At 40.4% G+C, this 27,550-nt stretch overlaps 2 protein-coding genes across 2 annotated transcripts in view; both read right to left on the bottom strand.

Annotated features, from left to right (window-relative positions):
• Positions 1-15,306, bottom strand: part of rnf19b (ring finger protein 19B) — a 39,103-nt gene extending 23,797 nt beyond the window's left edge. The window contains exon 1 of the mRNA XM_018674139.2: positions 15,010-15,306. The gene's annotated coding sequence lies outside the window, so the exon portion shown is untranslated. The remainder of the gene's footprint in view (positions 1-15,009) is intronic.
• A 1,567-nt stretch (positions 15,307-16,873) lies between these two features.
• ak2 (adenylate kinase 2) lies at positions 16,874-26,966 on the bottom strand. The gene is given in 8 exon segments (XM_018674140.2): positions 16,874-17,175; positions 20,070-20,289; positions 22,043-22,115; positions 24,142-24,236; positions 24,506-24,616; positions 25,154-25,216; positions 25,218-25,280; positions 26,765-26,966. Coding segments are annotated over 8 exon segments (732 nt in total). The 5' UTR covers positions 26,864-26,966; the 3' UTR covers positions 16,874-17,167.
• Between the last annotated feature and the right edge of the window lie 584 nt (positions 26,967-27,550).

Raw genomic sequence — 27,550 nt, 5'->3', positions numbered from 1 at the left:
CTGAGCAGCAGCAGGATGACAGAGAGACTGGGTCTGCCAAATGTTTCCTCTCGGCTAAGCTGAAAAGTCTGAGTCCGTTATACTTTCCAGGTCAAAAAGAAAACAGAACCCCCGGAACCACAAACCTGATTACAGGCTTTTATTTTATTTGGATGTTTACTTTAAAATCTTTTCAGAGAGAATAAGGAGAACTCATCGATGCTGTTTGTGTGGGATTTTGAAATGGTAGCACGATACACACAATGTGGCAGACAGATAATCCCATGGATCACCCGTTGACAATGAGTGCGAAAGTCGTAAAAGCAACATAGACTGCGCCAGTTTTCACCTGGATTGTCTTGTTTTTCCAAAAACTAAAACTCCTGACATCAGAATAATTTAAAAGATATAACAGTCACATAAAAATCTGGCTTTTATGCAGGTTTAAAGTCAATAAAAAATATTTTTATGGTGCTTTTACATAATATTTAAGGACAGAGCCCAGGCAAAGGATGCTTCTGGTAGCTAATATTAGATGCTGCTGAGAATGTGATATTAAGTGTCCAGTGTAATAATTGTTTCCACATAAAAGAACAGATTTCAGGTGTAAATCCAAGATGCAGACGTACGTTTCTGGTGGCACAAGTGCAACCAGGCATCACATTAGCCACATGTTGAACAGCTCACACAGTAACACACGGGTTAAAAATTATCTGTCAGGATCTTTGTGGATACAAAACAAGAGATAAAACAGTGTTTACTGTAAATAAACAAGAGTTTACAGCCATGCTAGCTTCTCTGTGAGGCCGCACTTAATCATGCTAACAGTGAAAATGCTATGCCGATGTTTAGCGTGTATGCCAACCATCTTAGTTTAGCGTGTTAGCATGCTAACATTTGCTATGTAGAGCTAAACATAAAGTACAGTTTAGGCTAACAGGATTGTCATCAGTTTTAGTTTTACTTAAAGTGTCAACCTCAATATGGTGTCAAAGGAAACATCAGAAGATCAACAAAGGATTCATCCTCTGGGAACCATGAATGTCTGTGCTAAATTTCATGGTATTCCACTGGATAGTTTTTGAGCTATTTCAGTCTGGACCAAAGTAAAAGAAAGATCAGGTTTGAACATAACAGCCAAACATAAAGCCTCTTAACCTCAGTGACCAACTTCCTGATCCACCCTGATTCCTCTTTAAGATAAAAGACGTACTTCTGATGCTGCATTCAAAACGACGGTAAACTCTGAGACTTCTAAACTTCAGAGTCATGAAAAATGTGCGTTCAATGATGATGACCACAACTGTCACAACGCAGCATGACTCTTTACCAGGAAGTCAAAATCATGTTTTGTCAACTTGTCATCCCGTTTGACATCAACATCTCTGAGATGACAATCTACATTAACCCGCTACAGGAAGTGGATGGAGACAAACCTCTGAGCTGAGTCATGAGTCAGTAAAAGAGGATTTCCACAGTTGGACAGAGTAAACAGTGCCACCTTTGCTTACATTTTTTACACACCCCCACATACTATATGAACACATACACGTCCATTAAAGGTTGCCATTGAAGCAACATCACTCGCCATCTTCTCTGGGTCAACAGGGTCGTCAATGAAATGTAGTGTAAGTGTATAAAAAGCAGGGAGTTTCTAAATATATACTCCCACCAGCCCTTGTTTGTGAGAGCCCTCTCCTCTCACACACACAGTCACACACAGATCTGCTGTTTAAGTTTGTAAAATAGAGTCAAAATCTAAAGTCTTATCTAAAACAGCAACTGTGTGGGTGTAGCTTTCATTCTCCTCCGGCACAGGACGAACCAGAGATCCACGCTACAGGTTTTTTCATCATGCATCAGCCCTGTAATGTTTCGTGATAAGTTGCCTAAACACCATGATGAAGAAACACCTCTTACTCTATAACAGACGTGTCTGATGGCAACATACACACACTCACACACACACACTTCTCCACAACTTGCTTTTTGTTTGTTCTTAGGAAAAGCAGAGGTGAGACTTTGAAGCACTGATTAAGATTTCCTGCTTGTCCAAAGGAGCAGCATCAAACGATGGATCAGAGAGACAGGTTTCCTCGTCTCCTGTCAGATCTCTTTATCACGTCTGACTTCTTTCCAACATTTTTAATTTAAGACTCAATTCTGCTCCACTGTTCCAGTTTTATAGATGTTGCCTGGCAGTCTGAGTGTACACAAACACAACACACTGACGTATAAATGAGTACTTGAAAATACAGTATGTACAAACACAAGTTTTTGCTTGTTTGATGTTATTGCTATGGCTTTTTCACCAAAGATATTTTGACATGTCATAGCAGGAAAAGCACAAGCGTATTTAATAACATTAACACTGACTGTATTGCTTTACATATGAGCCATTTTCCTCTGGGTTAGAGCATCTAAATGAAGTGAATGAATGTTAATGTTTCTTGTTTTAAAGTCACAGATCTCAGTTATCCAAAAGAGAGGCGACATGGCCAAAAAGAGATTCAAAATCACCATAAAGAGATGCAAAACTAGTATGAAGAGACTCAAAATGATCAGAAAGATATGCAAAATTACCATAAAGAGTTGCTACAAAGAGATGAAAAGCTGTTTACTTATTGTTAAAGACGTTGTATGCCAAGATTAAGTGATAAGTGCTATATAAACAAACTTTTTTATGTCCAGTCAGGTGTCCAAAAAAGTACAATTTAAGCGCTGATACTAAAATTCTGGCACCATATTAATACTATCAAAAAATGAGTTGGTCTTGTGACTGAAGCTATCCAACTAACTATAAAGTTTTAAAGTGGAAGTGGTTAAATAAATCAAATCAAATCAAATTCAGTTCACATAATGTGCAGTCAGAGTTATATATCAGCTTCCAGTCTTTAGATGGTTCCAGTCTAGATATGTCATTGGTTCTTGCTCCTCTGAAGTCGTTCACATGCTTCAAAATGTGCACCGATGACTGAATAATGAAGTAACGAGACAGACCAATAAATCTTATGAGAGCGTGCGTGAGTGTGAAAGCAAAAGAAAGAAAAGAAAAAATGAGACGAGAGTCACTGAAACAACAAGTAAAAAGACAGAAGAAAGAGAAATATTTTGCCAGAGCAGCGAGAGTGTGAGAAAAGAGGGAGGTTTAGTGTGTGTGTGTGTGTTTTGTCTTTCTGTAGTTGTGAGGACCGGTCCTCACAACTACAGAGCTCTGTCTGAGGGTTAAGATGTGGTTTTATGGTTCAGGTTAGATTTAGGTTTCAGTTTAGGGCTGGGATTAGGCCTTTAGTTGTGATGTTTAAGGTTCGGGTGTGGGTATAGGGGACGTGTTATGTCAAAGACTGTCCTCACAGCTATAGGAAGGCCGACGTGTGTGTGTGTGTGTGTGTTGAATTGAGCAGCAGTGGAGTAGGAGGACAAGTGTGGAACAAAGTGTGTGTGTGAGCGTGTTGATAACAAATCATGTCCAGATTGTGAAGTTCTCAGGCTGTTCAGACCCATCTGCCAAACACACACACACTCACTCACACACACACACTCACACACACACACACACACACAGCAGGTTCCCTTTATGCACTGCCCTCCAGACTCTCAGCCCTCCACGTTTTAATCTTTTTCTTTCACCATGTTTTCTACATCAGAGTTTCAGAAACACATGTGGTCAAGTTGCAAAACACAACTTTGTCCTCTCAGTCTGGTCTAACTAAAACTGAATGGACTTTGTTTGTGTATATGTTGGTTTGTAAATAAACATCACGCAGCTTAAAGAAACATGTCACAGGCGTTTACTGTCAGGAAAAGTGAGGTTCTGGTGGAAACAAAGGCTGCTGGTTTTTATTTTTGCCATCTGCGCCAGGTGAGTGAAATTAACTGCAATTAACGGACCTCGAGCTCTCTGTGTTCCCACGATAGAAACACACTGTTTTATGTGTTTTATATATTTCCAGCCACAGTAAAAAAAACATTTGGATGCAACTTTGTAAAGAAAAGTAATTTATTTTTTACACATATTTTCTCACTCTGTCTCCCTGAAGGCTGGGAGCTGAAAAGTGATGTTTCAGGGATGACACGAGTCGAGTCCTCTGAGGTTTTATCTGTCATTCGTGCAACTGCTTTGTCATGGTGATAAGTTAACGGGTGTTGTCCAGAGCCTGACGCTGCACTGCCAAGTTTGACTCTCGTGGAGAGTTTGGCCTCATTTTTAAGGCTCAGGTGTCTGAACCACGTTACAATGTACAATCAAGTTAAAGTACTGAAATAAAAGTACAGAAGTATTCCTCATCAGAATGTACTTTAAGTACCAAAGTAATTTCATAATAATGTATTTCATATTCGTGAATTTGAACTCTTTAAGGTGTAAAATTCATTTTAAAGATACAGCTGATGAAGATAGAGCTCATTTTAATGACTTCATGTACAAACCACGGTATCAATAAATCTATAATCTATAAATCTATAAAGTCCGATCAGGACATAATACATCAGAATTTATTTACTTGTCATATTTTGTATTATTATTATTATTAATCTGAATCTGCAGAGTAACTAAAGATCAAACGAATTACAGATAGCAAATAAATAAAAAGTAAAAAAGCAGTGTTTGAATACATGTACTTATTTATTTACTATTGTTTTAGTAGATATTCTCTATTTTCTATAATCTCTATGGGGGTACGTTCTTTTGATTTGAATGGCTCTGGTCTTTCTTGTAGCTTTTACAACTTCAGGACAAACTTGTAAGGCTCTGAGAGAAGCGACATCAGAGGTACTGCATGTTTTTTTATTTAATCTGACACGTTTGTATTGCTGGTGTAATTAATCACTGCTGCCTCTAGAGGACACTAGTGAGGCTTTTGATCCTGTGTCTGTGGGATGTAAAAACCTCAATGGTGAGTGTTAAAGAAACACAATAATGAAACCTCACAGCTCAGTTTCAACCATATAATCCAACACGAGCTGGGAGGGGAGGGGGGGAGGCAGAGAGAGGGAGGGGCCGGGTTATGTGCTGCAGGTAATCTGTTCTCAGCACTTCTTCAGACAGACCGTTCTGTTTTAGATGGTGAATCTGAGCCTCAGCACTTTGGGATCTTGGAGTCTCTCCCTGCAGGGCACGGCCAACCTACATGCTGCTACTGGCAGCACACACTCTGTACATCAAGCTTAATCACACACACACAGGCACACACACAGACAGTATAGATACTGCTAAAATTATATTTCCATTAATCACTTAGTTTTTGTTACAGCTTCTCAAAATGCCTGGTTTTATATTATTGCTAATTGAATATTTTTGTATTTTTGTCACAACAAAACAAGCAAAACATTAACTGGGACACTAGGAACTGTGATGATCGCTATCTTTTTATGAAATATTCAGACTCAACAATCAATTAATCTGAAAGAAATAAATAAAGACACTGAAAATAATTACCATCTTCAAAGCAAGACTAAAACTTGTCACTGTATTTTTTTGGAGAAGCATTTGACCAGTTTACAATGACTAAAAGAAAAATAAACTGTCCAGTAAAACAAGTTAATATTGACACATAAGCAGAAGAGAATCATTCAAGAGAAATATATATTTAATAAGAACTGAATCAGCCAGCGTGGGCTCCACTGACAGGATGTTCTACATTAGAAAGAGGCCATAATGAAGAAAGATTGACGACACACACACACACACACATACACACACACACACACAGCTTCACAGTAATCAGCTGTGTGCTACAGGTGTTCTGCTGTGAGAGCTGATTGCTGTTATGCAACGAGATGATTCACTGCCAGCCTCGACTCGTCTGCACAGGATCCACACACACACACACACACACACACACACACACACACACACACACACACACACACACACACACACTGAGGTGAACTTAGTCAGTTAAACATCCACACACATGTACAGACCTGGCCGCCTCAACACTTCAAAGTTCCATGCGAGGTTAACGATGTAATCGAGGTAAAACTGCTCAGTGAAGATTTATGTGACGTTAACGTCAGATCCACCTGTTTATCTCCTGAAATATTTAACTGGCTGCACTGGATTTAGAAAAACTGTCTGTCTAGGGTAACACAGCACTTTTACACTGAATAGAAATGAAAAATAAAAGCGATCTATTGGGTTCTTACTTTCTTTAGCAGGATGACTCGGACTTGGACTCGAGCAATAACTGCATTCGGAAACACAAGTTGGAGACAAGGACTCAAACTTTTTTTGTAATTTTTTTTGTAATAGGCCATAATTATGTAGCATAAGATACATTTAACACAGTAACAGTAACAGAGTCAGACTCAAGCGCTCTGGGGACTCGAGACTTGACTCGAACTCGAGGACTGGTGGCTTGATTATAACACTGGTTAGTTGAGTTTTAAAGTAACTAGTAACTATAGCTCCTAAATAAACATAGCTGAGTAAATAGAACAATATTTATGTACTGAAATGTAGTGAACAGAAAAGTAAAAGAACCTCGAGGTTAAACATAAATGTAGTAGTTGAGTAAATGTACTTCATTACTTTCCACTGCTGTCAGTGACACACTAATGCCTTCTCCAGGCACATAATCAAATCATGGTAGTTTGATGTTTCCTCCCATCCTGTATTTCTGCCAACATATTTTTTTAATGAAAAGTCCTGAGGCCTGTGTTTCCTAAGAACTTCAGTCCTGTTTGTTGCCATTGCAGATTCCAAGGAAAATCTTCAGGGTCGCTCCGAACTTTGCTCTTCCTACTTCAGTTGTTACTGGAGCTGAAGACGTGCTCGAGGAACTGAGCACAGCTAAAAACCTAAAATGTGACATGCGCGCCCACATGGACGCACATGCATGCAGCTTCACCCATAATGTAATAAGGTGGGTTTAAGGTTTCAGTTCAGGTTTAACATGCTGCCATTATATCTGACTAAGCAGAGAAAAAATCATACCTCTGCAAACCAGTTTATCACTATCCACTCTTATATCACTCAACCAACGCATACATGACAAAAAGCTTAGAGTTTAGCAGTCAGACAAAACAAAAACATCTAACTCTTGGAACATTTCTCTTTCTGATGTTTCACCAAATGAGACTAAACTGATTATCCTGTTGTTGTGTTCAAGAGCGTCTCATCACTTTGGATAAGAGCCTCAGCTAAAAGCCTCCAATCTAAACTGACACGAGGGGATCCACAGAGAGCTGAGGTCCAGCAGAGGCCGCGGCTCAGACTGTTCACCCGTTTGATACTGACTAAAACCCTGCTAATCAGAGAGCTGGGGGGGGCTGCCGGTCTCTGAACTGAACAGGTGGTCTCCTACTCAACCAGGAACTAATAATGCATTATGTGTATGTGCAGGGGGGGGTAATTAGAGACAATCAGCTAAAAGGCAGTGGGGTAACAAAGTAAAACCCTGCTGTAAAGACGCCTCTCAGTTTCTGTCTCCCTCCTTGTATTTTAAGCTTTTACACAGAAACTGCAGCTAAACAAGGACCATGTGGTGCTTGACATGTGGCAGAGGATGCGTCTGTTTATTAAAGGATAATTCCAATTTATTTCAGCTCTGTGTTTTTCCCATATATGTGGTTATTTTGGTTCTGCTGGTCGTGCTAACTTTGTTGAGATTTGAAGAGATAAGGATTAACAGAAAAACAGCATATATTGGGGCAGTCAAACAACTTTCAGCAGTTTTCCACATAAACATTTCAGACATTTGTCTCTTGAGTTTCACAAGAGTAAACATAGATCATAGCCGCTAGTAACAGTCATTATGGGAAACCGCAATAGCCACATTTATGGCAAATACTTCAACTTGAAATAAACCAGAAATAAACTTTAAGTAAAGTATCAGTACCACAGTGTCAAAACTACAGAGATGATATTAGTAAAATGTACTTATTAATAAACAAGCTGAACTTACAGTGGAGCTAATTTTATTCTGTTGGTCAACAGTTTGGACAACAATGTCCCAGATCTCTTTCTCAAAGTAACCAGTAAATACAGCTGTCAAAAAGTACTAAATTTCCCTTTGAAAAGGAAATACTGAAGTACCTCAAAACTGCACAAAATGTCCATCTCTTGAATAAATTAACTTATTTTTTTCTCTATTCTTATAACTTGTGCTTTTTCAGTTTAAAAAATATGTTGCAAATAGATTCTATACAACTTTAGAGCCAGCTTTCTTCACATTTGTTCCTCTTTTCTCAGTTTACTGCACATGTTTTTGAAAAGTCATATTTTTGCTTCACTAACTACAACACTGATTCTCTCTAGACAAAATATTTGATGCTTATTAACCCTTTCTGTCTTGGTTCTGCCTTTGATTATGTCTCAATCCATACTTTTGGCTACAGCCGGACTTTGTACAACATGAAAAGCAGGAAACTACCTGATGCCAACACATGCTGGTTATTTTACAGCACTGCAGTTCCCATTAAATGACGATCTGCCATCCATCCAAGCTTCTGGTGAAATTTTGCTTCCTTCTCTGAAAAACTGCACACTAGATGAATTTGAATAGCATGAAATATATATAAAATGTGTGCGTGTGTGGGTGAAGATGTGTTAGCTGCTGATGATGTTTACGCACCCTTTTGTTTTGGAAATGTACTACACTGTTGGCCAGTTTCCATATCAGCACTTAAATGATGCTGCATGCACTGTTGCAGAAACTAGCACGACTCTAATCTTCCTTATCTGTCAGTCTACTAGGATTTTAAATGACTAAAACTCTTAACTCTAATCATGATTTTTTTGACCATTCCATTAGCTGAGTAACAGAAAATTTAAGATAATCAGCCAAGTGGCTGAGGGCCAAAATATATTTGTTAGTATTACTGTGATATCAGTCCAGATATGGGCTGACTGGCCTTTAACTCACTTCATTACTCAGTCTGACACTGTGCTCATGTCAGCCATTTTCTCTTCAGGATGGGCAATGATTTTGCCCCTTATTTATTAAAAAATAAAACACTGCAGGTCTGACATGTGACTCAAAGGTTTATAGTGTGTTTCTTCACAAAGAACAGCAGCTTAAGTTCAATGCATTTTTCTTTTCAGGATGTAAAATAGGATCAAACTATCTAATAGAAACTTACTCCTGCTACATAATCCAATTGTTAACTCTTATGCTGCAATATAATATTCAAGATGCTACTTTCACTGAAGCATCAAAAGCCCCTGAGAGGATGCTTGCATTACATGAAAGCAGTGGCTTGAAAATGATATTTCCATTTGAACTGGTGTGGGTAAGATTCTTGGAAGACCTCTGTCTCCAGCTGTAACTACAAAAGGACCCACATTTTCACATCTGGTGTAGGTAATGAAAGTTAGTGACCCGTTATTATGAGGATTTTATTGTCTCAGCTGCACTTTCCCAGCGGCACTTAAGTAGCCGTTGCTCTGTTGTTAGGCATCGTCCAGCCCTGAGGCAGTTATAGCTTTAATGGACCACATAGATCATCAGCACAGACTGCACATCCACATTATTAGTGGCTAAATGTTCCTTTAAAAAGAAGTGAGGTCGAGCAAAATGTCCTCAGTTTGGAGGATCTCTGTATCTGTGAGAACATTTGGTTCTCGTATAAGGAATACAGGAACACACACATGCACAAGTCAAGGCTACTTCCAGTGAGCAGAAGGACCGACTGAGTCACATATCAAAAATCACGACTGATTAACGGGGTTATAATGACACATTAGAGCACAAAGGACCAAGTGCCAGCCTCATGCTTCAGAGTCGATTCACTGTGTTCGAGGTGACTTCACTGCAGCCTCCTCCCACACAGCTGCTTTCATCACACCACCACACAAATCCGGCATCTTTTATTTTAAATGAATGATTTCAGAAAGGCCATGCCCTTGTTTCAACATGCACACATTTTAAATATTCACACCTAAGACCTGCTCAGTCCAACTCCGGGGTTTTAGTGGATAGAAAATAGACTGTCTGGTTCATGTGTTTTTACTTTCCCCAAGTTCGGGAATAACTTTCATGTTCTCACAACTGCACAAAATCAATATTTAAAAACCAAAACCATCAACGTAAACCAGTGATTTAGAAACACTCTCTGTCACAACATGTGTACATGCTCCTCTGAACGTAATAATAATATAAAACAATCATGACAAATTTTCACTTATTGCTCAAGTATTCCATTAAATCTTGTTTGCTCTTTAGTAACACCTCAACATCTGCCTTTAGAGGAGTAGTTCAACATACTAATAAATATAGTAATTTGCTTTCTTGCTGAGAACTCGCATATCTTTACTTGAACCGTAAAGCTACAGAAGCCAGAAGCTGGTTACCAACAGTGCTACACGAGATGCTATAAGCACATGTAAAGGTGAATAAACAATGATTAAAAGTTGACATACAGGCATGAGAGTCTAGGGTCACAACAGCAATCTTTTGTGTCTCTTTTTTCCTGCCTGTTCGCCATTAATTTCACACAGCTATTTCTTAACCACATGGTACCAGATCCGGTCACAGGAAGACGTGTTACGCAACATCAAACTTTCCTTTTTAAATTAAATTGCGTCAAAATGCCTCTATCAGTCCACCATCAATAGCTTTACCTTGTCATCAAGAAGAAGAAAAGTTCCGTAAACCGCATCTGTTGGGACAGATCAATCTGCCATCAGAGAAGATTGGCAGATAAGATTGTCACACCTTATAAGATTAATGTGCTCTGAAAGTAGGCGTGGGCTGCCTCGAACATAAAAACATTTTAAAAATGAAGCCGTTTCACTTTCACTAATGCTTTTCGTCCGTGAGATAATCATCACTTACAGTAAACCTGTTGGATGAAAGCAACTCTTCAAACAAAGATATTTTCACTCAAACAAAGCCTGAAGTTTCTGTCACACAAAACATGAAGTACTTATGGTTTACTGTCAATATTTCACACATATACAGTACACACTCTCTGAGTAGCAGAGCCTCCCAAATACAAATGCTGTAGATACACTGTTATTTTGTAAGCAAAGTGATTTGATTTTGGCATGTGAATGTGGGTGGAAGTTGATAATAGTGATATCACAGATAATGGAGGTATTATTCTGTGGAAAAACCACCCTGACAACCACATGTCTGGTTGTTAGGATGGCCTGCTCTTCCCAGGAATCCAGCTCAGACACACACACTGTCAGCCAATGTGTGTGTGTGTGTGTGTGTGTCTACATAACCTCTCCCCCAGAAAACAACCCAAACATCTGGTAAAATGCAGCTCACCCTAAGACTTTCACATCCTTCAACGCCCCAAAAGTGCACGCCAAATAATAAAATATCTGTGTGCGCATGTTTGAGCGTGCATGTGCATGTGAAAATGTGTTATCTGTGGATGCTGTTTACACACCCTTTTGCCTTGGAAATGTACTACACAGTTGGCCAGTTCCCATATCAGCACTTTAATGACGTGGCATCCTATTCCAGTAGGTTCCAGTTTCCAGAGAAACTAATTTGACTGTTAACTATCTAACTATCTATCTATCTATCTATCACTGACTAAAGTATATATTCCAGTAAAAGACACAGCATTTTTTTGACCAATCCATTAGTTAATTTGCAGTAATTTAAGACCATCAGCCAGTTTGCTGAAGGCCAAAACATCTCTGTGAAAACTCCTGCGACACAAATGTGATAATGGCGCGTTCCAGTCGTAGTCGGAAGTCGGAATTTATGAGTTTCTGGTCGGAATTTTCTCCAGGAACTCCCCCAAAGTTTGATTTCCAACTCGGAAAGTTGGAGCAACACCAGCAACTCAAAATAAGAATGACTACCAGTCGCATGAGACAAACAAAACAGAACTGCTATGAAGAGTAAAATTAGCAGTGTTCAGTCATACATATAGTACTGTTCAGGTTTTATCCGTCGACATGCTGCTATGCTAATTCTATATGCAAAATACCACGTAGAGCGTTGTTATCAACTGGTATTGCTAACAATGACTAGCAATGGCAACGGCTAGTGCGGGATACATTTGGCTCACGTTACATTCATGGCTTAACGTTTCTTTTTCTCAAATGCTTGCATTAAAATCTAATGTTAACAAGTGTTCTTGCCCTGTTTTCCCGACTTCTCAACTGGAACGTGGTCAACTTGTAGGTGACGTCATTCCCAGTTCTGACCTCCAACTTCCGATGTAAATGGAACGCAGCTTAAGCAGGGTTGAATATCAATTCAACTTGTTTGATGCTGGTGTCAACAGGATATACTCGGGTTTTGGTTGGAAAATGCTCTGATATCCAGACTCAACTGGGATTCAGTTTACTTCGTTATTTAGTCTGAAATTATGTTCCCGTCAGCCATTTTCTTTTTGGGATAGGCAGCGATTTTGCCCCTAATTTACTAGGTACTAGGAGGAGTTAACGAATGTTCGTCATGTAAAGCAAGAAAAATGCTGATTTAAAGCTACTGTAATAAATGTTTTTTATATAAACAATGGATCAAATAACGGTGATGACGAACCTACAGATCACCTGACTCTGCAGTTCCCCACAGCTCTGCGAATCATTTGGCATCTTTCAGCTCAGTGTTTTGTTTTGTTTTTTTTTTTATGGCCCACAACTTTACTGTTTTGGTTCAGTTTCACTGCCCTCAACAACACAGCTTTCACAGCTGCACGTTGTACACAAACCAGCTGGACAACAGTTTGTAAGGCTGGGCTGGAGACGTAGTGCACGAAAGAAAAGCCCACATTTCTGGACTGAAGGAGAAACACACTTATCTTTAGCCTCCGTGGGGCAGTAAAGTTTGAAAGCGGGTGGCTGTGTCTTTTTCAGAATAAGGGGAAAAAACTGAATATTTTGTGCATGTAAATGTAGTGATTGACCAAGATTATAAAGACCAACAGATCTGTCTATGTATCTGGAAAACCTTGAACACTATTTTCTTCAGGGATAAATGCAGTAGGATGCAGATGGGTACACAAATGGAGAGTTTGAGCATTTTCTTTATTTCCCACTGATTCTCATTAACACCTCTCTCCCACACACACACACACACACACACACACACACACACACACACACAAAGTACAACCAGTCGTCCAGAGCAATGCACTGGAAGGTGGAGGTAGAGAAAGAGAATCAGGCGGGGAGCATCTATAATTAGAGGAGCGTTCAGGAGCCATACTGCTGAGTTGATGAATGTTTAATGTCAGGCCTACAGTCGCAAAGAGCAAACCTCTGAGCCCTCTTTACACCACCTCTTAACACACTCGCACACAAACTGAAGGCCTGCACACGAGACTGAGGAGGTGTAACAGTAGTAAACTGGATGAATGTGGATTCAGGTTTCAGAGAGGAAACGGCAGCACAATGCACGGACACAGGCACAGTACATGTGACAACTGAGCGTGTAATTCCCGGCTATTGTCCGTAACATGGGCCACATAATGATACGGGAACCAAAACCTCCTCTGGATGAGGTAATGGTCAAACACTGAGAGAGCATAAAGTCAGACTGCTGGTGTTTTTTTTCACATTTTTCTATTATCGCACAGTACACATTTTAGAAAATCTTTAAGTTTATTTTTGAGTTTACTTTTGAATTTTTGAGAAACAAGTGAAATGATTTATCAGTCCACTGATAGAAAATTAATCAGAAAACAAGAAGTCGACTTTAACACACGACATAAACAAACCTTTAGATAAAGTGTGTTAAAAAACGCGATATTGTTTCTAAATGACCACAGACGTACAGAATTTTGGGCATTTTTATACTACAATTTCTTGTTATTCCATACACATTCAGTCCATCAACAATAATAGGTCTTTGATAGCCAAATATCAGCTGACAATTCAGAGCTCTTTGTTTGATTTACTGTCAACGTTTTAATGTATTTACTGGGGGTAAAACAATTCTGAAACCTTGACCAAAAACACAAACGTTCGCAATCTTGGATTGCAATACAAGAACGTTATTTCACAATTAACATTGTGACACCTGTAAATCACAAAATTATTATTTCATTTTAAGTTATGGCAAGCTGTATATTATGTAAATAACACACATTACACCTATTTCACTGTCTTCCTACTCCAAGTGTCACGTGACTATTTTGGTCCAGTCGTGATCGAGTGATCACACCTGTGGTAAAAGTTTAATTAAGCCAATGATGAATAATAACCAGGGTACATTCAAGTGAGCAGTGTGGGAACATCAACTCCCACAAAAAAAACAAACAAACAAGATATGAACCGAACCATGGCTCAAAAGTCAAGGTCTGAACCGAACCTTGGATTTTGAGAAACATTACACCCCTGGAGTTCAATACAAAGTTTAAATATTTTTACAGCCACAATATCTATTAAAATCTTTGTTATCTAAGTTGTGTTTTCTACAAGGCTACCAAAACGTTATGGTGCTGGAATATCTCACCACACCTTTTCCACCCTGATCAGAAAATCTGGTCTAAAACAGAAGTAAATGCCCAAAATATTAATGTAATATCCCTGATTGTGAGAAGCTCATTGCCTTTACAGCACCTCCTCTGACAGTTCATCTTCTCATATGTCCTGTCTGTTCAGAGCTCTGCTGCCAGCTTTCTTTTAATATACACATTTAGGATCATTTTGTCTTTCTTTACAGGAAAATACACCATGTTCTCAGACCTAACAGGGACCGGGGAGTGGCAGAGCAGACAGGAATGTGTTTTAAAGGGAAGCCAGGGCAGGATTTTAATTCTCAGACATCCTTGGGAAATGAAGCTGAAGGCATTCTGCTTTTATAGTTTATAATTATTTTCAGACATGACTGGGACTGGACACTGAGCTCCTAGCCTGACATTTTTCCTCTCTGTAATGAAAATTTAGGTGGTTTTGGTCTGAGCTGACCTTCCCTGACTGTCATGCTTGTCAATAATTACACAGAATACAGTTATTTTGAAGGTTTGTGGAGGCAAACAGCTGTGGTGCTCCCCTTCAGACGACCCTGTTTGTTTGAATCCAGGTGATTTTAAACGCGCAGAGGAGCCTGGTAAATCCCTCACATCTCTGACAAACAGCGCATGCAGCAGAGGGGTTCACCACCGGGCACTTACCGCGCTCAGGACCGGATTTCTTCGACTGTGTGGAGCGATGCGACGGCCGCTTCGGCTCCTATATCCCCGGCGCCCCGCTCTGCGTAGCCTCGCTCTGTGGGTCTGAACAAGTCCTCCGTTACCGTGCCCGCCTCTCTCCTCTCTGAGCTCGGCTTGGGAGGGAGCTCCTGGCAGGTTGACAGCGGCCTCTGGTCCTTCCTGCGCCCCGGGAGCACAGCGCTGAAACTCTGACTAATCTCCGCAGCTCGCTTCGCTTGGCCTCGCGCTCTCTCCCCGGCTGCCGCCCCGCCGCCCCCAGACGTCATGGAGGAAAGCCCCGGCTGGTGACGTCACGCCGTCAAATAATACGGAAACCCCACCCCGCGGCGTCACCTCCTCCCCTCAGGAGCACGAGACGGTTTAACGGCTTACTGTAAACGTTAACACGGAATTCATTGTATATTTGTTGATTTCTAACGGTAGATTTCACAAAACTAACAAGTTAGCGTCAATTTCTCTGGATTTATATGTGAATTTCAAGATTTTATGAGGACTGTCGAACTTAAAAAACACAAGAAAACGTAACCCCCCCCCCCCAAAAAAAAACAAAACAAACTGCCAAAATGTACGAATATAAAAACAAAACAAAACATCATAATAAATACTAATAAAGAGGAATAACTTGTGTTATGTCTATAATTTTATATTAATCAAGTGTATTTATCCCAATTCCTCTTTCCGTTTTAAATTATTTATTTATTGACATTCTTATTCCTGATTCTGTGTCAACACTAATGTTGAGTAAGTCTGCATTTGTTGGATGTTTTTCAATAAAGACTGGGAGGAAAAAAGTTTCAGTTTCCAGTAAACCTGTTTGTGAAACAAGGAGGAGGTCAGACAAGAACTGTCACCTTGTTGCAGCAAGGCCACAGTTACAAACACTAAAAGGATAATAACTCCCACACAGTACTTTCTATATTGATGTAAACCTTCAGCTGACACAGAACCTGGGTCTGGACTGTACACAGCCATATTTACTGGCTTGGGGGCACAGTGGGTAAAAAAAGTTTCTTTACATTTTGCATAAAGACTCAGAAACAAATGTGGCATATGTAAATTTTCAGGTAATGAATTAAACATTAGCTAGAATTAATACCTCCTGGTTTTATGTCTCCACCAACCAGTCAAGTTGCAGCAAATAAAACAAATTTGACTTGACTTTATTAAGCTGTTGTTCTTTTTCTGCTCTATGTTTACTGTGTTAAGTTCATTTAGAGAAAAAAAACTGAGTCAAATTCCTAGTATGTGCTCAGATGCTGACAGAAAACAGAGTTGTAGCCATGACAGTAGATAACAAATAATATGGATGCTGCTACAAATCCTAAAACATGGATGTTTCACACAGATACATCGTCAACCCAGCAGCACAGAGGGTCTGAACAATCATCAGTTTCATGATGGCCACACATTATTTTAATCAAGTCACCTTGGCTTTTTTAAATTACTACATGGAACTAAATTTACGACAAAATAAATGTAAAATTAATAGTAGTAGGAGTTCTTGAGTTGTAGCAAAAAATTTGTTTCGTGAGGTTACAGTGACCTCTGACCTTTGGCCACAAAAATCTAACCAGTCCATTCGCAAGTGTTTGTACCAAATGTGATGAAATACCCTCCAAGCATTACTGAGAATATCTTGTTTACGAGAATGGGATGAACAGACAATGTGATAACATAAAGCCTTTGGGGGCTGTGGACTACCAGCTGAAAACCCCTGACGCACATAGAGAACATTTTAAAAAGTTAACTCTAATATTTCTCCAACTACTACATAAACTTGTAGATTTCGCAGGTTTAGGTTAAAAAACATACTGTGCTCATAATGTGATGATTGTAGAAAAGCAAGATATTTATTAGAAGGGGAAACATGATGAATATGATATTAAGATGGCTTTGCTCAAATCTTCTCAGAATCTACAGGGAATAGAAAAGTGCTGACGACTAAAAGCCCGACAGCACCGCAAAATTAGCCTTAACTTATGAAGTCTAAGGAATCCCCGTCCCCGTCTATTGTCTGACCACCACCCCGCCTCCCTCCCTCCCTCCGTCTGTCCACCCACCCGAGCTCTTTTGCCAGCTCCAATCCTTCACCCTCGGTGGAAATGGAGGAGCTCAGGATTCAACCAGCTGGAAGACAAGGAAGAGAGAGAAAAAGGGGAAGAAAGGTTTGGGGTGAATTACACAGAAAATGCAACAAGCGTTTTCTTTTCTTTCTTTTTTTTTGTTGGTCATTGAAATGCTGGAACTGTCAAGAGCGACAGACAAAAAAATGAGTCCCATACGTCTCAGTGCAAATTAGGTCGCCGGCTTTAAAGTGCACATTTTAAAAGTCACATTCATTTAGGGCAAATAACACAAACAGAAAGGCCTTCAGTCAGGTTTAAACTCTAAATGTACACATTCACAGCTTTCAGAAAGTGACAAATAAAAAAGGGAACTGAAGGCATCGTTGAGCGCAGCACAGAATATCAAGGGAAATTTAGCATGAAATTGTCTCATTGTGCTGAATAAAAGACTGAAATCTGCCTGCTGGGAATGCTGAACATCTGCTATTGTTTTTTATCTCAACAGCCCTGGGAGGATAGAAACACATCAGTATTCAAGGGAAAGTGCAGGTAACACAGTCTGCATGCAAGATGTTTTCACTCAATGCAAACACCAGGTGACTACAGAGCAGCGAGGAAACGAATAGGTCAAGGAGGAGCAGAGGAGTCAAGGATAAAAACCCAGAGCCCCATGTCACAGGAAGATCCAGAGGCCAAGTCAGTTATAGAAGGAGAAATCATTACTTGTGTTGATAATTTTAGATTTTTTTCCACAGCTCCCTCTGTGCCAGTAAATATCAATCAACAACCTGTGAGTGGAACAAAACAGTGACAAAGTACTTTAAGTGCAAGCCACTGGAACAAAAATAAGGTAAAAAAGACACCTCTGGGAGCAGCAGAAACAAAAGCCTGAACTCAAAAAACATTTCTGAGACGTATTTTGTTCTTGAGGAAGGAACAGCGTCCTTCAGTTTGTCTCTTTGATCCATTTTACTTCATGCAAACTGTGATGTCAGTGCCGAGAGACCTGGTCTGATCGACGCACAAGCACCAAGTTTAACTCTAAAATCTCAGCGTGGAAGTATTTTTATCCGACTGGCCTCTGAACTCTGGACACACGTGAAAGAGAACACAATTCCCCAGTTCAGAAAACAAACTTCACATTAAGTGCTGAGGATTTGATTTAAGAAAGTGTTTCACATTCCGATGCAAAATCCCTGTTTTTTTGGTAACAAGCCATTTTACAGATTTGTATTTAATAAACTAGACTCAAATAACCAGCATGCACTCTGTCTAAAGCCACTGCTCTGGGTTAACATCACATGATTTTGGTATTAAAGGATAACTCTGGTATTTTTGAACCTGGGCCTTATTTACCTGTTATTTTGGGTGTAAATGATTGATAGGGACAAAAATCTTTGGAATCGGCGCAGTTGTCCACTTCCTGTTGATTTAACAATTAGCCCTATCAATCAACTATTCAATTTTCAACCAGTGCAGTCTTTCAAACATCCAAAAAGTCATTCACAGAGTCTCAGACAGCGAGAGCAGTGCTTCTTGAGCCGAGAGAGTTGATTATGCTAATAAATGAACAAAGGAGAAGAAGAACAAAAAAAGAGGAAGTGCATCTGAAGTGAAAGGTTGAGGAACAGTCTCTAGTGGATGAAGTATTTGAGACATCATCAATTTCCTGTTGCCTGTGGGAAACAGATTTTCTAATGAGCAACACAAAACTGGTCTCTAGTGTTGTCTGCTTTACTGTGCGTAGACCAGGTGTTTGAGCAGTGACTGCAGTTACAAGGACCACTGTTTTTTCTATGGTTCCTGAGCAGATTTTTTTTTCTCGCTCTGGTCATCAGAGACAATACTATCTTCACAAAGCAGAAGTCACGCTGAATTTTATCTACCTGATCGGGTCTTAATGTACCTGAGTGGGCCCATGTATTTGAAACATTGACCTTAACGGCCTCAATGAGCCGTGTCGCAGTCACTGCTGCAGCTCCAACTGCTGACTGTGTTGATAAGCTGGCCAAAATCAGTGAGACAATCTACAATAACTTACATCCTGTTGTTTTCAGAGCACAGTGTGTACCTATCCATTTCAACCACATGCCCCTTGGGGAGGCACGCCCCACAGTTTGAAAACCTCGGATTTAGATTATGATTAAAACATATCCCATATTCCTAGGAAAACTAAAACATTTGTTTTGTTATTTAGTCATTCCTCTGTTCTGTTCCTTTCCTTCAGTACTGTCACTGCAATTTCATGAGCCCATGAGAGGACGTTAAAGTCGAGAGGTTGGACAGCGCACGTCTGATGCTTCTAATGTGATTCCATCTTCACAGAGGTAAAAGGAGGAGAGAATATAACTGGGTATTAAAAACCAGAGATCTGCTGTATGTGCATGAGAATCAAAGGCTAAGAAAAGGAAAAGGGCAAAGTCATCGATTAAACAAGAGCAAACCTGTCCAGCAAAGGCAAACAATATGCAACAAACATCAATATTATCAGACACCTTCTGGTGAAAAGCAAATCTTGAAACGTGCAGGTCATTCTGCTCCGCTCAACGTCAAAACCTTAAATTTCACTTCTCTAAGGTGAAATGCAGAAGCAGCAGCAGCACGCTGCTAAGCGTCAGTTTGTTTTGTCGTTACTGTTCAGTTCTACAGAAACATGTTTTTTCTTTTAGAACTGAATTTGTGATGAAAACAAAAGTGCTTTACTGGCACGTTAAATCCCTTCTGTTTCTACAACAGGGATCACACTGCTGGAACATGGTGAATTTCTTGAACTGCTGATGCCGCACAGAGTCTCCATCCTCCATGTTTACACCTCAAAGTTACATTTTGTTGCCGCTGTGACACTTGATCAACTCTTGTATAATCTCTCTCTTTTTAGGGGAAGAAGAGAGCCGACTGGAAAGGATGTGAGAGGGAAGAAAAAAGGTTTTTAAATGAAGAACACTTGGTCTTTACAGGCGGTGGCACGGGCTGGGGTTTCCGTGGCGGCGGAGAAGGCAGCTACGATGGAGGCGAAGACAACGTTTGGGTTCTGGGCAGCGTCAATGGCCGTGTGCAGGCCCCTGGCTCTGTAGTACTGAACCAGAGGGACCGTCTGCCGGTGGTAGGCGTCCAGGCGAGAGCGCAACGTCGCCTCGTTGTCGTCACTACGGCGGATGAGTGGCTCACCTGTCACCTGAGCGTAGACAAGAGGAGAGACATGAGAAGGCGGACAAAGAGAAAAAAAAAGGGTAGTGTGTATGAGAAGGGAAAGGGCCTGTGGAGAACCACATCAAGTTTCAGTTCATATCTAAAATTCAGTCAGCGCCCTTTCCGGACCATGACTTCATCTGGGTTTCACACAGCAACATAACCAAGTGTCACTTTGCCATCTCACTTTCCTTCTCTCAGTGTTACTTTCCTGAAATCTGTCTCTTCAGTGGGTCAACAAAGCAAGAGCCTCTGGAAACCACAGCCTTTCCTGTCTCAGCCTGAGGATTGTGTGTCGCTCTGAGTGGTGTTTTGTTTACAGGTGAGCCACTTGGTTTACACACATATACAAAGAGTAAAGCACACATGACATAGAGATGTACAGATCCAGTCTGTCAGATCAGTATTGGTGCCAACACTGACCTTAGAAAGTGGATCAGATATCAACAACACTGATCCACATTAAACACTATTTCCTTGTCATTGCTCGCTTATCAAATTCAGTGTTTCGGTCAGCAGTGCCCGGCCTCACGTTACCTTACATAAAACACGTCCTCTACACTTTTAGTGTATCTAGTGTCAGTATCTTTAACTTAAGAGTATCTTCACATTCCTACACACACAGTGTTGTTTACAGAGGAAGAAAACAAAAACCAACTGATAATGCCTGATTTGAGACTGAACCTGACCTGGAATCTGAACATTTCTGTTTACACCATCTCATTCCCTCTTAACACACATGAATGAAAAAAATTCTTTATAAATTACATTCGATCATAACAGAACCTACACATCATGTAAACATCTCGCACCAATTGATACCATTTCTTTGCTAGGTATCAATCTGCCTCTGAACAAGGACGATGAAAACAAATTCCTTTATGTTTACTGCACTTTTCACACTAACACTTATTTTATGTAGCATTACACAAAGCCTGTTTGACTCTTTCAAACCTGTCTTTTGGATACTACAGGAGTGCAGACTCACTCTCCTCCTTCCTAACTTCACCCTGGGGCTGCTCGCCGTCTGGTGAGTTATTCTTTACATGTCCACGGTCAATTGGGATGTGATGCAATTAAGCTGCTGCTTTAACACAAAATCGATTACAGTCATCTGCTGAGCTGAAGTCAGCCAGCGCTGGGAGCTGCTCATTATAAATTTAGTTGGTAAATGATGGTCTAAACAACAGCTTCAGTCACTTAATATATGACCTTTGCTTTGTTTTATTAAGTGTATATTTAAGCGTAACAACTTCCTGAGAGGCGGTCTTTAAAAGACGGCAGGAAACCTTGATCTGTAAAAATGTTTTATTCCCATCAATAAACCAATCACCCACTCAGCTCGAGGCCAAACTGCTTCTCTCCACTCGGTGCCACAATCGAGCAGAAACATTCTCAAGTGGAGGAAATATACTGAATGTCCAAAATATAAAAAGACATCCTCGCAGTGATAAGCTCAATTCAGTTCTACAGTCTTATCTCTTTATGCAGATCTGCTCCTTTGGGATGTTTCTAGATTCAATAAGAGGAATCAAAGGTTGGTGGCTTTTAACCAGAAACATCTCAGTGAATTTAATTCAGAGTTAATCTTATAAAACATCTTATACACCCTGAATGCATCGGAGCACTTAGTCTGAAGCTGCCTAATCGTCACAAATTTCCAGGCTGGCAGTGATTTGAGGTAGGTGGCAGTTTAGCCAGAAGTGGTTTCTAAGTGGGCTGATAGTCCAGCTACTTACGTCATCCTTCATGGCCTCTTTGGGGGGGTTGAACTCCTCGTGGTACGAGCGGCCACTTGGCTGATGGATTAGTCTGGGGAAACGGAGAAAAGATGGCGAGGAGGGGGTTGGAGGACAGGACGGGGACAGAAAAGAAATCAGAGTGAGGAGAGAAGGAGGAGGAGGAAGAGGACAGATGAGGGTTAGACAGCCACAGTGACTCACTAACTACTTAACTGTCCTTTTCACATCCCACGCACTGCCCTTGTCCTACTTGGGCTTGAAAAGGCAGCAGCCGTCCTCCTCCTCCTCCTCCTCCTCACAAAGGACCCCCGCGGACAGGGAGATAGCTCTTTGCAAACTATCTGTATTTTCAGTTCAGTGTTGCGTACGGATAATGTGGAGCAGTTATTGTGAAGAAAAGAGGACAAATGCTGTGCTGCAATAACAAACACCTGATAAAAGATTTCACAACACACGTTTTCTAAAGCGATGACACATGTTCAGATGAAAACACGTCCGTCTATTCAGTGTGTGGGTCAGCTTCAAATCAGAGCACAGCATGTTAAATTAAACTCTTTTCATATTTGTTATGTAAATCGTTATTTGTTGCTCAGCGGAGGCAGAAGAGCTGGAAACGCATCAAGAAACAAGATGCTTGCAATTAACTTCTAAGAATTGCAACTTTCTTTTCAGTTCTCTTTTTGGCCTCCACTTGTGGAACTTCCATGAGCAAAGCAGGACCAGGTCAGACCAGAAAGTGGAACAGAGAAATTCAGCGAAATAAGCCACAGCGTGGTGACAGAGCCGGGTTATATAAACTGGAAGCTGTCAAGATGGTTTCAACTGGTCAGCGGTCAAAGTTCACAGTGTCAAATCCACAGTTCTTCACCTCCCCAGTAACAGTGGAAATTAATTGGTTTAAAAATTCACAGTTATAAATATTTTCACTATCAGTTAAGCCTCCGCTTATTTTCTCAATTAATCATTTGGTCTATAAAATGTAAGAACATGGTAAAAACTCTGCCCTGTTATAATTGACTATAGGCCAAAGACATGTATTCACACTGTATGTCTTGTTCTACTCAGACAAGAGTCCAAAACCCTTAGATATTCAGTCATAAATAATGGAGAAAAACATTAATCCTCACATCAGAGGAGCTAAACCAAACTATGATTTATCGGAGATTCATTTTACTGTCAATCGACTAATTGATTAATGGACTAATAGTTGCAGCTCTGGTCACCACAATGACTCCTAAATATGAATTCACTTTTCTTAAAACACCATTTGTTTATTATTTTGGTTTTAAGTCAGTCACTTAATAACATCCCTATGAGAGTGATTTATCACTATTAAATTATGTGAAATGTTACATTTTGCCACAGCTTCGGATAAAATATCTGGTTCTATAACTGCTAAATGTTGCATTATGTTATTTTAAAGCTTTTCATTGAAAAAAGCTGCTGCTATGGCCAAAACTATGCTATGAGATTGATCAGACTGAACTAAAACAGTAGAAATCTGGGCTGTAAAACTAAAACAATCGGTTAAAAGATGCTGAAACTGCCTGTAGAGCTGAAGGGAGCTGCAGAGTCTGGTGATGTTTCTCTGTCATGTCATGTGATCAATTGTTAACATGAAAATATTGATTATAGTCGCTTTCAGTGTCATGACTGAACTCTAGCTTGATTCCAAAATTAACAGTGAGATTCATTAAAAGTAGCGTTTCACCACACACTTTAAAAGTACAGTCAGACTCTGAGCAGCTTTCAGCACATTTCATCAGGGACCGACACGTCGTTTTCTTGAAGGATTCAACCTGTGACCTTCCCACCACAGGACACTCTTAAACCCCTTCAGGCCACCTTCTCTCTTAATCGCATGCTTTCACGCTCCACTTCTCTCCAACATTATCGCACTGTCCCAGACTCTTCTGTTCCCATGAATCAATCTACCTGCCCGGGTGGATTTAACACGCTGACAGACGGGAAAAAAGCACCAACCGGGCAAATTATAAACCACTGTTGTCTACCGACAACGTGCCTGGGAGATAAAACAGACTGAATCCTCTCTCTCTGGTGTTGAATAATTGATTCTCTCTCACACCGGCTCCTACCTGCCACAGATCCTGCGGACCAGCAGAGAGTCATCGACGGCAAACTCGATCACAGAGTCCAGCATCTCGTGTCTCTTGTCCAACAAGTCGTCAAGCTGGAAGAGACGAACGCAGAGGAAGTCAAACAAACTGTGTGGCATGAAAAACAAAAACCCCTCCATCTTTTCCAAGCACTTTTCTCACATTTGTTTATTTATAGTACGCTACATAAAAACATCATCTGAACGTCCAAAACATTAAATGGTTTCAGAGTGTGTTGCTGGACTTTTTAACTCTCTTTTGATTAATTAAATCCACCCTGTACTGTTTTGTTTCACATCACTTGACAGCTCCAGGGAGAAATAATATCTTAACAAGTCCTCACCATCTCTGCTTGTTTGACTGTTCGGGGGAATCCGTCCAGCAGGAATCCCTTCTTACAGGCTGGTGTGTCCAGGTTCTTCTCAATGAGCTCCACAACCATCTCATCGCTGACCTGCAAGAGGACGACAAGAAATTCTCATCCACTGGGTGCAAGAGCCTCAGGAACATGACCTTTACAACAACAAGCTGACACTGTTCAGCTGCTTCTGGTGTATTTAAAAACCTGGAGTCGTTTTATATAAAGGCAAATTGTGTTAGTTATACAGTGGATGTACATAAATATGAGCAGCAACCTGTGACAGATGGATGAACACAGATGGTATAAAATGAAGGAAGTAATCAGCTCTGACAAAAACACAATGTGAAATCAGTGGCATGTGGAGACGCTGAATAAGCCACAGAGTTATGCAACAGGGGCATAAATATACACAGCTGAGGTCTTACTTAAAAAGCTTGTGTTTTGTAACATCAATGTAAGATGGTTTGGTGGATGCAAATGTTACAGAAGACAAATACAACATGAAACGTGTGGTCATGTGGGATTAAGCATGAAGGGCTGTAAAGTCAACAGAGCCTCAGAGAGGGCAAAGGGACAGAGAAAGGAAAACACACAGAGAGATCACGAGAAGCAGATGAGCGGAAACGTTACCAGTTTGCCGGCATCCATGGTCTCCTTGAGCCTCTTTCCGAGCTCAGAGCCTGAAGCCACCATAGGCCCTCAGCATGTCTCCGGTGGCCAGGTGGCAGACGCAGTACTGCTCTGCGAGGCGAGGGGCCTGCAGGAAGGAAGAAGCAGCAGAGATTATCTATGTGGTCCTGAGCGACAGACCAAATGACTTTTAACTGTGAGGTCCACTTTACTTCACTTTTGACGAGTTCATGAAACACTGGGAATATTTCTTTCTACAAAGCAAACAAATCAGGAGAAAACTTGGTTTCCTGGTTAATTTTTCAAATATAGTCATGTCAGGGAGGGGGAGTTTTCTGATAATTAAGGTAGTAGCAGTACAGGTTGTGCATTAAACGGTAACATAGTATTTTATATATGATATTTACATGTGTTCCATACTGGAACAAGCAGCAGGGCAAGAAAAAAGACTGAAACTATTAATCAAGTATCGACTCATTTAAGGGTTTCTGTTTTTGTCAATAGATTTATTGTTTCAGCTCTAAATACAATGATCCACCTCATCACAAAGAGGTGGCTCAGACCAGATTCCAACACAGGCTAAAGAAACAAGAGACTGGACACTCAGAGGTAATCACAGAACACGTGTCGGTGTATTTCAACGTGCACAGTGTGACTGATGTGATGTAGGGATGTCTCCCGACACAGCCAGCTGAACAAGGTCATTTTGACATGTTTTAGTAATAACATCTGGGCTTCTGTCTCCTACAAAGCTGCAACACAAATTCTGAATTATGCAAGTGTGATACTGGATTTTTGTATCTCTGCTGTACCACTTGCACAATTGTTTGACAAATTACCTAACGTTCTTTCCAAAAATAATTAGTCCTTTATTAGGGGACCAACCAGAAGCACAGGTTTGACTAAAACAGGTCCTGGTTATCTTCCACATTAAACGCTCTCCTGAACAAATTTACTCACACATAAGTACATCCTGCTGTCAAACTGAAGCCATGCCATCATGCACCCTGCCCTAACTAACTGTCCTAGCATTAATTAATAAACCGTAATGCAGCTAACAATTGTTTTAATTATTAATTAATCATTTTTGTTAGTGTATCACCAAAGAGAGGAAAATATTTTCGTATATTTTTTGTATATTTTGTTCAACCAACAGCTCAAAACTCAAAGATGTTCAGTTTATAATTCTATAAACAGAGACAGACAAACAATATTTGGCAATTCCGCATAAAAATTACTGAAATGATTAATCAGTTATCAAAATAGTCGCTTGACTAATTGTTCCTGCTCTGCACCAAATCACACAGAAGCAGACTGATCAACCGGTTGACAGGTTGACTGTCATTTAACAAGATAAAAACCAAGTATTTCATCACTGCCGCCGTTTTAACTTCATGCTGAAACCACACAAACATATGGTGCACACACACTTCGTAACGCCTCAGACTTTAGGGAGGATGTTTGGGTAGTTAAATTTATCATGTACCTGCGTGGTAATACAGGTAAAGTCGGGTAGGTTAGCGTTAGCATTAGCTCGTACTAATTCCGACCATGCGCTTTACACTAATGTTTTCCCATGCTAACGGCTAACAGCTAGCTCCGTTAGCTCACCTGAGTCCCCTTCCCGGCTCCGGGTGGTCCGAGCAGGATGGCGCGGATCCCCTCCTGCACTTCGGCTATTGCCTCCTTCAGTTGCGTACTGGGAGCCATGTCTGGACCGGGAGAACCACCAGGGCAGAAACTTTAACAAAGTCTGTCCGTATGGTCCTGGTGACGCCGCAGCCGAGTCGGCCAGGAAAGGAAGTGTCTCCGCCTCCTTTTTGGTACAACGAATTAAATCCCACCCCCTTCTTGGAAAATCCGGCGTTTGATTGGCTGTCAGAGTGTTCTGTCAATTATTGTGCGCGTTGATTGGATGGAACTGGTGCAACGCCTCATAGTGTAACAAACAAGGAATCATCCGGAACCTTTAACATGTAAAGAAATGTTTAGTTATAACCTCCATAAATTTGTTTTGGCGTTTTAAACACAGTCTAGAAATCTTCTAATGCAAGTCAAAGTCATGCATTTAAATTTTTACCTAAAATAATTATTTAGCTTGAACTTCAGGTTGGAAATAATGCTTTATAATGCAAAAATATACACTAAATTAAAGCAAAGTCAATTTGCTGTTGGATTTTTAATACACGCTCTTAAAGTTTAAACATAATTATGTGTATATTGAAGGTGGGAGATGCTCATTATTGACCTTGGATTTAAAAAAAAAAAAACAATTTAAAAAAAATCTTCATTAAAGGTTCACTTTCTGTGCAAACACCAGCTACGAATATGAGATTCAGACAGAAGCTGTTATTAAAATAAGTCAGTGATTTACAGGCAAAATTATCTAACTATTTT

The sequence above is a fragment of the Lates calcarifer genome, linkage group LG3 (genome assembly GCF_001640805.2).
Source record: "Lates calcarifer isolate ASB-BC8 linkage group LG3, TLL_Latcal_v3, whole genome shotgun sequence".
In the NCBI taxonomy this organism is placed as follows: Eukaryota; Metazoa; Chordata; class Actinopteri; family Centropomidae; genus Lates; species Lates calcarifer.
Note: the sequence above shows the minus strand (reverse complement) of the source record. Positions and strands in the feature narration are given on the sequence as shown.